Raw genomic sequence first — 12,587 nt, 5'->3', positions numbered from 1 at the left:
GAAGGAGGAGGCCATTTGAACCCTATCAAAGGGTCCCTGGGAGCAGATTCCTCCCTCTGTTTGCTGCATCTGGGAAGGACGGAACTCTCACCAGGGAAGCTGCAGCTGCGTGCACCCTTGGCTTAATCGCTGTGTAAGGCGGAGGGTTAATTAGCTGCCATTCTTAGCTCCACTTGTTGTTTTAATAAAGATCTGCATAAATCTGAGGCTGGGAGTAACCATCCTTGATTTCATTTGGCAGACGATGGGGGGGGAGGGGAGGAGTGTGACGCTTGTGGGTGTGCTCAGAGCATGTTCAAGTGACCTGGCCTGGGGCGTTCTGCCTGCTTGAAAAGTGGTGGACGAAGACCTCTCGGCTGTTTATGGACGCAGGACCCTGCTGGCCAGGCTCACCGCAGGCAGCCTGGAGTGTGAAGCAGATTATCAGGGAATGAAATACACAGAGTGCATTTGCAAAGCACTCAGTATGGATCTCTAAAAGTAGAGGACAGATAAAAAATTCAGCATCACAATGCTGTTTTATTATGCCTAAAAATTTCTGGCAATCATTCCTCAATATCCAATACTTGGTTTTCCAATTTCCGATGATCTCCTAAGTGGTATATGTTTTGTGGGGGGGGGAATTTTTGCATGATACAGTGTCAGAATCACATTTAGAATCAAACCAGTTCACAAGAGCATGAGAATCTCATGATGTCTCCTAAGGTAGGCACTATCATTATGCCTATTTTACAGACCAGAAGGCTGAGGCAGAGAGGAGATAGTAGCCTGATGGTCACAGTCAGAATGAACGGGAAAAAAAAAAAAAGGCCTGAATGGTTCTATTAAGAACACCACAGAAACAGAGGCTTAGGTACAAATGAACTGAGAGTGTGGAACAAAAAAGTTTATAACTACCAAGTTGTCTTTTCAGAATTTCCCCATATTATGAAATGCCAACATCTTCCATTTCAGCACTTAGGGAACCACCACCACAACAAAAGAATCAAACAAGTTCATAACACTTTAGAAAGCAACAGTAGCAGAGCAGAAAGAACTGAGATTAATGATGCCAGATGTTACGTAGATTTACGAAAAAAAATTAGTAATATTTCTGGACATTACTCTGTGAGTAAAGCATTTGGGACAGGAAAACTGTTGACCTTATTTTATCTCATAACTGTCAGTGTTCTCGGGATAGTTCATTTTGTATGAGGGAAAATACCCATTATTAATAGGCCTGAAGACCGTTATATAGGCAGATTTTAAACAATAAATCAACAGATTTCATATAAAGGATATGCTAAAACAGCTAAGAGTTTGAAAAGGCAACCACAAAACAGCAAAAACAAACTTTGAAAGATGACATTAAATAGAACAGAGCTTAAGTTTTATACACGCTTGAGAAGAGAGTGTTTACAAACAGGAGCTCTGCCATGAAAGTTGGAAATGTGTTTACTACTGTAAACTTCAGCAATTCATGGATTAAATCATGTTCACCAAGCAGGACCGCAGTCAGAGGATCTGGGAGGCTGGTGCTGACCTTCTGAGCCCGTCAACCTCCTCTCCTCTGGCTGTCCCTTTGCCCCCAGCAGTGTGTCACGGCCATACTCTGGCAGCCAGCTATGCCTGACTAGGCAGAGTGTCACGGCAGGCCCAATAAACACCCCTGTGAAGTGCGAACAGGGAGACCTGCCTAGAACAGACCTGCTGGGAACAGAACAGTTACCCCTGGTGCACCCGTCAACTGGCTGGTAACGGTTGGACATCTGCCACCTGACAGATAATCCTTCCCAAGAGGTAATATAGTCTCGGCACTACTAATTCAGGACTAGGCTTTTTTCCAGATTAAAAAATCCAAGAGGGTCCATGCTGAGGAGGTGGTGTTTGTTAGAGATTATTTAATACTATCTTCTCTCAGTTAAATGCAGCTGAGTGGGTACTTATCACATCAAATGGATGCCCATTTGGAGTCCTAAATATTCTGAGAGATAACATCAAGAACAATCCATTATGCTTACAGAGGGCTTTCACATACACCATCTCATTTCAAACTCACAGGAATCCTGTGATTTAGCTACAGCTGAGGATAATGTCCGTTTGATATAACGAACGGAGGGTGAGGAAAGTTAAACGGCTGGTACAAGGTCACACAAGTAATAGTGGAGCTGGTTTTTAAATCTACATCTGCTGACTATCAATACCATGCAAGAAAGGGTGTGTAGCCCCACACTGAAACACAAAACATCTGTTTCTGAATGGACCAAAAATTCTTGAAAGAGACAAATGTAAATTATGAGAAAAATATGAAAAAAGATGAAAAAAAAAACCCAGTTCATGTAGGAACAACAGTGGGAGCCCTTATAAAGTTGGTTAAATCTGTGTCTTCATGCAAAGCCTACTTCTGAGCTGACAGCATTTCTGGTGTTTAAATAGGTCTGCAGATTCAGTGTAAGAAAATCTTTATTCATAGTCTATCAAACTTACATTTGTGACTGTCTGAAAATAGGTTAGACTGAAGTTTAACATAAATCTAGGGAGAAAAATCAACAGAGACTAGAAGGAAGTATACCAGAAAACAGTGTGAAATAAATCCACTGAACAAAACAATGGGCTTTTTTGACTTGTTTTTGATAACTTTGTTTAAAACCCCAGAAGTGTGAATGTACCTGTAAATGATGTGCCGATTAGAAACCTTTTTTATGTGTGTTAAAGTATGAACACTTAGTCTGTTACCATGTATTTTACAGAGAGTATTCTATTCTTATACCAGATAGGCTATCTCTAGTTGGTGACACTTAAGGAACATTACTAGCTTTAGGTTTTTTCTTACTATTCATAGCATAATTTTCAAAATCTATTTATCCTATTTATGTGAGTTTGCTTTAGCCAGGAGTGATTTTTTATTTTTTTTTGCAGAATGTGTCTCTAATTTTCTGAGACACAGAAAAAACTCTAACTTACGGAACAGAAACCTTTCTTGACTGCTGAGAGAAGGCTCTGGTGGAGCGCAGGGTCACCTCCATAGAGAAGAGAATGAGGTGATGGGTCCATTTCAGCTCACGTGGTTCCCTCTGGGGTAAGGACTGCCTCTCAGCACCAAGTTTTCTCTAAGTGTGAAGTGACACCTTATTCCATGTATAAGAAGTGAAGACTTCTTATTCATCTTGTGTGAGGCTCAGAAGTGCCTCATAAATAGTAGAGTCTCAGAAGTTTTTTTTGCTTTCTTTCTTTTCCCCCCAGTTTTATGGAGCTATAACCGACATATAACACGGTGAGTTTAAGGTGTACGGCATGATAACTTGACACCAAAAGTTTCCTGAATAAGTGACTTACCTCTCAAAATATATTTTTTCTCTAAAAAACAGAAAAACCCCTCGTCTCCAAATTTCAGCAAACCCCAGAAGAAGTATTTTTTGGAGAGTGGGGAGGCAGATGTAGCCCCATGTTGCAACATTTCCGAAAGGAAATATCACACACACAAAAAGCCTTTTTAAGACAAGACCTCCAAATGAGGTTATACAGTCACAGAGATAAATAGGATTGAAATAGGAATAGTGAGACTGAAAAAACAAAGTATTTGTCGTTTAGTTTTAAATTAGTACATCATGATTGAACTTCACTATCTGGCATGAAGTATGAATTAATTTAAAAAATATTTTATAATGATCTTGCACAACTATATTTTCTTTTTGGTGTTAAAACCATTAATTTGTTATATATAGTCTACATATATCACAATTTAATTAGATTGTTTTTAAATGCCTTCACTAAAAAAATTTTTATTACTGAAAAACAACAAACATACAAAAATGGAAAAGATGATAATTTCTTCATGTTTTATTAACCAGCCAGGGACCTAAGAGAGACCTCGATTCCCATTTGCCATTTCTCTCGTCTAAAACTTCACTTATCTAGTGAGTTCATTCCTGAACATGGTAGATGGAATCTCAAAAAACATTAAGACTATTAATTAACTACTCAATGAAGAATTTCTCATTGAGAACATCAATGAAAACCCCAATGAAAAACCTTTGCATTTTTGTATTTTCCAAAATACACCCAAATATGTAAAACAATTGGCAGTTGGTTAGTCTTTTAGTTAAAAGAAGCTGGTCAAAGACATGTAATCGTGCATCTAGGAAGACAGGAAGTAAGAATTTTCAGCATTAAGCATACCAGCAAGCCTCAAGGGCTTGGCCATAGGCTCTTTTCAGGTTTCCTGGGAAGCTGTATCTCCTCGTTGACTTTTTGGGTATTTCCTAGTTCAGGAGTTTTTTGGCCCTAATAGCTTGTAAGGATGCACGATTATTGAGATGCGAAAATGGTGACGTCTGTGTGGTGCTGCCTGGTGGCTGTCAGATTTTAATAGCCCACGTTTCCCAAATGAACATCTTCTGGTAGGCACCTAATTAAACATCTAGCTATTCAATTTGAATTTTTATTATTAGCTCAGGCCCAGCGGCCATGGCTCACGGGCGCAGCCGCTCCGCGGCATGTGGGATCTTCCCAGACCGGGGCACGAACCTGTGTCCCCTGCATCGGCAGGTGGACTCTCAACCACTGTGCCACCAGGGAAGCCCCTGTAACGCATTCTTTAAATGCACTTCCCCATCTAAAATGATTTTTCATTCATGCTTATCACACTATGCTTTTTCCTTCTTGGCAAATAATAAGTTTTCGAAAGACCAATGACCAGACTGAATTGAAAAAGAAAGCAGTTACAAACTATGAAAATTTAAGATCAATAAGAGTAAAAATAATAGTGCTAGTGGTAGTATTGGCGGTGGTAAACAAATGACTAAGGTCTGACATTCAAGCCTTGAGTAGCTCCAATTCTACACTGGATTACAAGTCTCTTACCGGGATTGCAGTCTGTAAGAAGAGAGCAGATGGACAGGAGAACTTTAGAAATGGTGAGGGCCGGACTCCAGTTGTCTTTCAGGATGTCCAGACAGATCACGCCTTGGCTGTTAATATTACAGTGATAAATTCTGGTTCGGAAGGTAACCTAGAAGAAAATGTAACGTTGATATAAATAGACACACTATTTATTCATAAAATTTTATTATAGTTGATTTACAGTGTTGTGTTACTTTCAGGTGTACAGCTAAGTGAGTCAGTTATACATAAACATATATTCACTCTTTTTCAGAGTCTTCACCCATATAGGTTATTACAGAGTACTGAGTAGAGTTCCCTGTGCTCTACAGTAGGTCCTTGTTGGTTATCTATTTTAAATATAGTAGTGTGTGTATGTTAATCCCAAGCTTCTGATTTATCCCTCCCAGCCCACATTTCTCCTTTGGTAACCATAGGTTTGTTTTTGAAATCTGTGAGTCTGTTTCTGTTTTGTAAATAAGTTCATTTGTATCCATTTTAAAAATTAGATTCCACATATGAGTGATAGCACATGATACTTGTCTTTCTCTGTCTGACTTACTTCACTTAGTATGTTAATCTCTAGGTCCATCCATGTGCCTGCAAATGGCATTATTTCATTCTTTTTTGTGGCTGAGTAATATTCCATTGTATATGTATGTGTGTGTGTGTGTGTGTGTGTATACACACACACACACATATATATATACCACATCTTCTTTATCCATTCCTCTGTTGATGGGCATTTAGATTGCTCCCACGTTTGGGCTATTGCAAACAGTGCTGCAATGAACATTGGGGTGCATGTATCTTTTCAAATTATGGTTTTCTCCAGATATATGCCCAGGAATGGGATACTGAAAATATGAAAAGCCAAATTAACAAAATTAAGGTACTGAATGAAGATGAAATTCCATGCTCAACAACTAAAGGATACTTATTCTTTTCCAAGCACATAAGAAACAATTATAAAAACTGATCACATGCTAAGCCACAGAGAAAGCTTAACGTACTTCCAAAAATTATTAAGACTATTAAGGTCCCCCTTCATACGTTTGCAAACTGAAAAATACATTTTCAAATAATTCTTGGATCAAAGAAAAAAAATCAGCTATGTTTATAACTGAGTGACAGTGAAAATGTTGGGTTGCCAATACCAAAATCTGTGATTTGCCTAAAACAGTTAATGAAAGAGAAACCTACAGTTTCAAATGCATATATTAAAAAGGAAGAAGTTTCCTGAGTTGTGCCCAAAGGAAGAAAAAAGAATAGAGTAAATCCCATGAAAGTAGAGAGGAATGGGCAGAAGTTAATAAAATAGAGAATACCTGTGATATTAAAATTCTGCAGAGAAGTGAGAGTACCTAGCTATTTAAGTGCTAGATGAAAAGACAAAATACTTTTATGATCCAGTGTATGTGATGAGTGGCTTTTGTCTATAATACCATATTTTTAAAACCTATCTGAGTAGAGTTTCCTGTGCTATACAGTAGATCTTTGTTGGTTACCTATTTTATATAGTAATGTGTGTATGTTAATCTCAAACTCCTACTGTATAGCACAGGGAACTTTACTCAATACTCTGTAATAACCTATATGGGAAAAGAATGGATATATGTGTATATATGTATAACTGAATCACTTTGCTGTACACCTGAAACTAACACAACTACTGTAAATCAACTACACTCCAATAAAATGTAAAAAAAGAGAAAAACCTAGCTGAGACTACTCTGAGCCAGTTAATCATCAAAATGAGTAAAGGAGGGAAGTATTATTATTGTACTCACTTTAAAAAGAAGCTGTAAGTATGTGAGGTTAGTAGATGCTAACTAAACTTACTGTGGTACTTATTTCAAAATATATACATATATCAAATGAGTGTGTTGTACACCTAAAATTAATACAATGTTATGTGTCAATTATATCTCAATAAAACAAAAAAAATTTTATTAAATAAAGAAACTGAGGAATCTCCATGCTGTTTTCCATTGTTGCTGCACCAATTTATACTCCTATGATATGATCCAGCAATTCCACTCCTGGGCATTTATCTGAAGAAGATGAAAACACTAATTTGCAAAGATATATGCACTCCTATGCTCATGGCAGTATTATTTACAATAGAAGATATGGAAGCAACATAAGTGTTCATCGATAAATGAATGAATAAAGATGTAGTGTACACACACACACACTGGAATATTACTCAGCCATAAAAACGAATGAAATCTTGCCATTTGCAACAATATGGATGGACCTAGAGGGTATAATGCTAAGTGAAATAAATCAGACAGGGAAAGATAAATACTGTATGATTTCACTTATATGTGGAATCTAAAAAACAAAACAAATGAACAAACTTAGCAGAAGCAGTCACAGATACAGAGAACAAACAGGTGGTTGCCAGAAGGGAGGCTGGTGGGGAGAGGAGAGAAATTGGTGAAGGAGATTAAAGGTACATGATAAACTTGCAATTACAAGATAAATGAGTCACAGGTATGAAATGTAGAGTGTGGGGAATATAGTCAATAATAATGTAATATCCTTTGTATGGTGACATATTGTAACTACACTGATTGTGGTGATCATTTTGAAATGTACAGAAATACTGAATCACTATATTGTGTATTAGGAACTAAGACAGTGTTGTAGGTCAACTATACTTCAAAAACAAATTCACAGAAAAAGGATCAGATTTGTGGGCAGAGGGGGAACTGGATGAAGGCAGTCAAAAGATACACACTTCCAGGGACTTCCCTGGTTGCACAGTGGTTAAGAATCCGCCTGCCAATGCAGGGGACACGGGTTCGAGCCCTGGTCCGGGAAGATCCCACATTGCCGCGGAGCAACTAAGCCCATGCTCCACAACTACTGAGCCTGCGCTCTAGAGCCCGCAAGCCACAACTACTGAGCCTACGTGCCACAACTACTGAGCCCGCGAGCCACAACTACTGAAGCCCATGCGCCTAGAGCCCATGCTCCGCAACAAGAGAAGCCACCGCAATGAGAAGCCCGCGCACCGCAACGAAGAGCAGACCCCACTCGCCACAACTAGAGAAAGCCAGCACGCAGCAACGAAGACTCAAGGCAGCCAAAAAAAATTAAAAAAAAAAAAAAAAAAGACACACACTCCCAGTAAGATACATAAGCACTAGGGACATAATGTACAACATGGTAAATATAATTAACACTGCTGTTCGTTATGTATGAAAGTGGTTCAGAGAGCAAATCCTAAGGGTTTATGAAAATAAAAATACATTTTTAAAATAAAATTATTTTCCCCTATTTCTTTAACTTTGGATCTATATGAGATAATGAATGTTCACTAAACTTATTGTGGTAAAAAAAAAAAATGAAGAAACTGAGGCACAGAGAGGTTAAGAACTGGCTCATGGTCCCACAGCTGGTAAGTGGTGGAGCCGGAATTTGAACACAACCTTGTTGATCCAAAAGTCCATGCTCTCCCGTTCAGCCTCAATGCCTGTTCTTTTATCTTTTTAAAAAACTTTAAATTCTGAGCTAAGTACAGATTCACATGCCGTTGTAGGAAAGAATACAGACAGATCGCCTACATCCTTCCCCCACTTTCCCCCAATATCACAGGAGAGTGATACCGACACAGTCCCCTGACCTTCCCGTACATCACCAGTTTTACATGCACTGATGGATATATGTGTTCCTATGCAGTTGTATCACGGGTAGATTTGTGTGCGCACCACCGCTGTCAAGACACAGAACAGTCCATCACAAACATCCTTTGTGAGACCCTTCACTAGCCACAGTCCTCCCCCCACTTCTGAATTCCCAACAAACACAACTCTGTTCCTGTCTCTATAATTCTGTCATTTCAAGAAGGCTATATAATTGAAATCATACAGGATGTAACTTTTTGAAACTGGATGTTTTTCACTCTGCACAATACTCTTGTGATCCAACTAAGTCGTTGCGTGTATCAAGACTTCGCTGTTTTATTGCTGAGTAGTAATCCACGATATGGATGCACCAGTTTGCTTAACCATTTACCCACTGAAGGACAATGGATTGCTTCCCGTTTTTAGTTATGACAAATCAAGCTGGTATGAACGTTTCTCTGTGTTTGTGTGAACGTAAGTTTTTATTTCTCTGGGACAAATGTCCAAGGGTGCAATTGTTGGGATGTACGGTGAGCTCATATGTAGCTTTATAAGACACTGCCAGACTTCTTTCTGGAGCAGATGTACCATTTTACATGCTCGCCAGCGGAGTGATCCAGTCTCTCTGCGTCCTCGCCGGCGTTTAGTGCTATCAACAAGCTTTATTTTAGCCATTCCGCTAGGGTTCAGTGGTACCTCATTGAGGCTTTAATTTGCATTTCCTTAGCTGCTAATGATGTTGAACACTTTTTCATGTGATTAATTGTTATCTGGATACTCTCTTCCATCAGAGAGGATGTGTATGTTTTCTGCCAATTTCTAATGACAGTAAGTCCCTTACATACAAACGGAATGTGTTGGGAGATCCAATAAAGTTAGCTTAGGTACCCCACTAACACAACTGGCTACACAGTACTGTACTGTAATAGGCTGTAATACTTTTCAAACAAATAATACATAAAACACACAAAATAAAGAAAACATTTTTAATCTTACAGTACAGTACCTTGCGAAGTACGTAGTGCAGTACAACAGCTGGCACACAAGGGCTGGCATCGAGGGAACAGCAGGAAGAGTTACTGACTGGAGGAGGGAGGGGAGGTGGGAGATGGTAGAGCTGAAGGATCTAGGGGATCCTAGGCAATAGGGGACGGAGGGCCAGCTGCAGTGTCACTCACGCCTGACGCTGATGGCGCAGGATCTGGTTCCTTGCTGGATTCAATTCTATCCATCCTCTTGAAAAATCGACCCAGTGATGTCTGGGTAGTAGCTCTTTTTTTCTCGTCATAGATGACACGGTAGCACTGGGTTGCATTCTGAGCGGCTGCTGCAGCCTTTGTGTACCGTTCTACGTTCAGGTCCTGTGCCTCAAAAACTAACAGCGCCGCCTCAGATAAAGAAAATCCCCTGCCATTTCCTGCGTCGTGAATCCCTTCGGTTCTTCAGTTACTTCTTTCTCTTCTTGTCTCTCTTCGTCCTTTCTCTGGGCCCCCAATTCCATCAGGTCTGCATTAGTAAGCCCCTCGTGTTGCACGGTAAGGAGTTCCATGAAGTCGTCCCCTTGCAGATCTGGCTCCGGCTTCTCGCTGAGGGTCACTACGCTGCTGACGACCTCTTTGGACTCCTCATTCACCTTCTCAAATCCACGAAAATCGTGAACAAACTGCGGGCAAAGGTTCTTCCAAACCCCATTCACGGCGACAGCCGTAACCTCACGCCAAGCCAAGTCAGGGTTTTTTATGGCCTTGCAGATCTTCTAGTCCTCCCAAAATTACCACAGGGTTGTTCCTGCCCTTGCATTTACCGCTGTATTTGAAGCTCAGCTCAATATTGATGTTTTACAACGGTAGCCCTCAATTCCTCAAGGAGAGGGAAAATTACACTGAGGATCCCGTTTTCAAAGACAGGAAGACAGCACATTTCAGACACTTTCCATATACTAAGAAAGTTTTAAAACATGATTTGCATATAGTGATACAGAAAACTAATTTATCCAGAACGGCTAATTCCCAGATAATTCTGGATGAGAGGGGTCTTAATTTATGTGTGATACATAAATACCCACACAGGCATATGCGTGTGTGTGTGTGTGTGTGAGTGTGTGTGTTGGACAGAATAAAGCCCTATCCCCCCAAAGATGTCCCTGTACTAACCCCTGGAACCTATGAATATGCTACTTTACAAGGGACTTTGCAGGTGTGATTAAGTTACCTTGAGAAGGGGGGATTGCCCTGAATTGTCTGGTGGGCTTGATATAATCAAAACAGCTTTATAAGAGGGAGGCAGGAAGATCAGTAGGGGATGTGATGACAGAAGGAAGGCGTCGGAGTGATGTGACGGAAGAGGCCTAAGGGATGCCGTTGGTCTCTAGAAGCTGGAAAATGCAAGGAAACAGATTCCCCCTGAAACCTCCAGAGCGAATGCAGCCCTGCTGACACCCTAATTTTAGTTTTCTGACTTCCAGAACTGTAAGAAAGAAACTGCAGTTGTTTTAAGCCACAAAGTTAGAGTTAATTTGGTACAGCAGCTACAGGAAAAAAAACACATGTTTGTATATATAGTTTCCAGTTGCCTCCTTCCTTTATCTGAAAAAGGTACCTTAAAAGCTCTGTTACTTCCATCCTTCACAGAATCACCTCTATAGAGAACCACAAACCAGTGGTTACCAGTGGGGAGAGGCAACTTGGGGCAGGGGAGGGGGAGGTACAAACTATTTTGGGTGTAAGATAGGATACAAGGATGTACTGTACAACATGGGGAACATAGCCAACATATGTAATAACTGTAAATGGAGTGTAACCTTTAAAAACTGTATATTAAAAAAATAGGATCTGAAGTCAAACAAAAAAATAAAGATGAGACTGGGGCTTATTACAAAAATAATTTTAGAAACAGGTAATAAGATTCTTTGTGTTGACTACAGCACAGAAGAATGCTACTAGGTAGTGAATGATCTCGCGTAAGTTGCTTGCTACTCTGAGCCTCTATTTCCTGACAAAGTGAGAGACTTAAACTAGATGATTTCTAAGGCCCATTCTAGTACCAAGATCCAGGAGCTGTACTGTAAAAAGAATATATGGTTTGGGGAGTAGCTGGACTTGGGCTGGAATCCTGACTTCGGACAGATCAACGTAGCATCTCTGGGATTCAGGTTCCTCATGTGCAAAAATGGGGAAACAACAGCTATCCCCACAGGGGCTGTGATGACTGTACTACAAGGTAACTCTTAACACCAGGCCTGGCCCCCAGCAGGAGCTGGAGCCGTGTGAATCCCCTCTCCCTCCTTCACCTCTCCTAGTTCTACAAGATCATTGCAGAATGCACGGGTTCATGCAATAATTCCCCGTCACCTGAACTTTAAACATGCTTTCTTTCTCCCATGCCCCTGCTCTAGAGCAGAGGTAACATGCCATCCACAGACAGAAAGCTGCTCTGAACGGGGAGAGAGGTCATGTAGGGTACGAATAGAGATAGAGAAGAAAATATTTTAAGAAAGTATTTCTGTCCAACGGAGTCTACACATAATTTAGAAAAATGTCGTAAAGCAAATAAACACCTCAACGCCGGAAAGCTGATAAGGACAGTAAAAATAATCAATTCAAATAAGATTTCAGTAATAACCTCTATTTTTAACATAGCTTCCATTTTTCAAAAAAATGTTTTGATCAGGAGATAAATGGCACTGTGATTTTACTGAGGAAGTATGAGATCAGTGAGAAATATATTTCTCTTAAAAAGACTTTCCATGGAGACCCAGAGAGGAAATATTTGGAGCCCCTGTGCCATAAATCAGTGAATCATGTAACAAAGGTCCCAAAATAGCAGGGTTACCAACATTCAAGTGGATCTTGGCCACAGACTCACTATGAAACTCTTTATCTGAACAGTTTTTAGTGCACATTTAGAAATGTTAGTCCTACCACCCTCCTAGCGATCTCAAGTGCTCTTTTCTTAAAACCGACTTAAGAGCACTGTCCCAACAATGAACACATCCTAAGATTATTTTAAAGTATTAGTGGCAAAATAAAAACTGGAAAAATCCATTCTAAGGGAGGGGAATCACAAGTCGTAAAGACACACTAAGAAATACAC

At 40.0% G+C, this 12,587-nt stretch overlaps 1 protein-coding gene across 6 annotated transcripts in view; it reads right to left on the bottom strand.

Moving 5' to 3' along the window:
• Window positions 1-12,587, bottom strand: part of UBE2E2 (ubiquitin conjugating enzyme E2 E2) — a 349,817-nt gene that overhangs the window by 43,529 nt on the left and 293,701 nt on the right. For all 6 annotated transcript variants that reach the window (XR_016393147.1, XR_016393146.1, XM_089911202.1 and 3 more), the window contains one exon: window positions 4,843-4,990. Coding sequence is in view for 4 of the 6 variants with exons in the window: in XM_089911202.1 (XP_089767328.1) it covers window positions 4,843-4,990 (148 nt within the window). In the remaining 2 variants the exon portion in view is untranslated. The remainder of the gene's footprint in view (window positions 1-4,842; window positions 4,991-12,587) is intronic.

This window comes from Delphinapterus leucas, chromosome 4 (assembly GCF_059928025.1).
Source record: "Delphinapterus leucas isolate spDelLeu-1000000601 "Yukka" chromosome 4, BTC_Dleu_Yukka2, whole genome shotgun sequence".
Lineage (NCBI taxonomy): Eukaryota > Metazoa > Chordata > Mammalia > Artiodactyla > Monodontidae > Delphinapterus > Delphinapterus leucas.
This window is presented reverse-complemented; position numbering and strand designations above follow the sequence as displayed.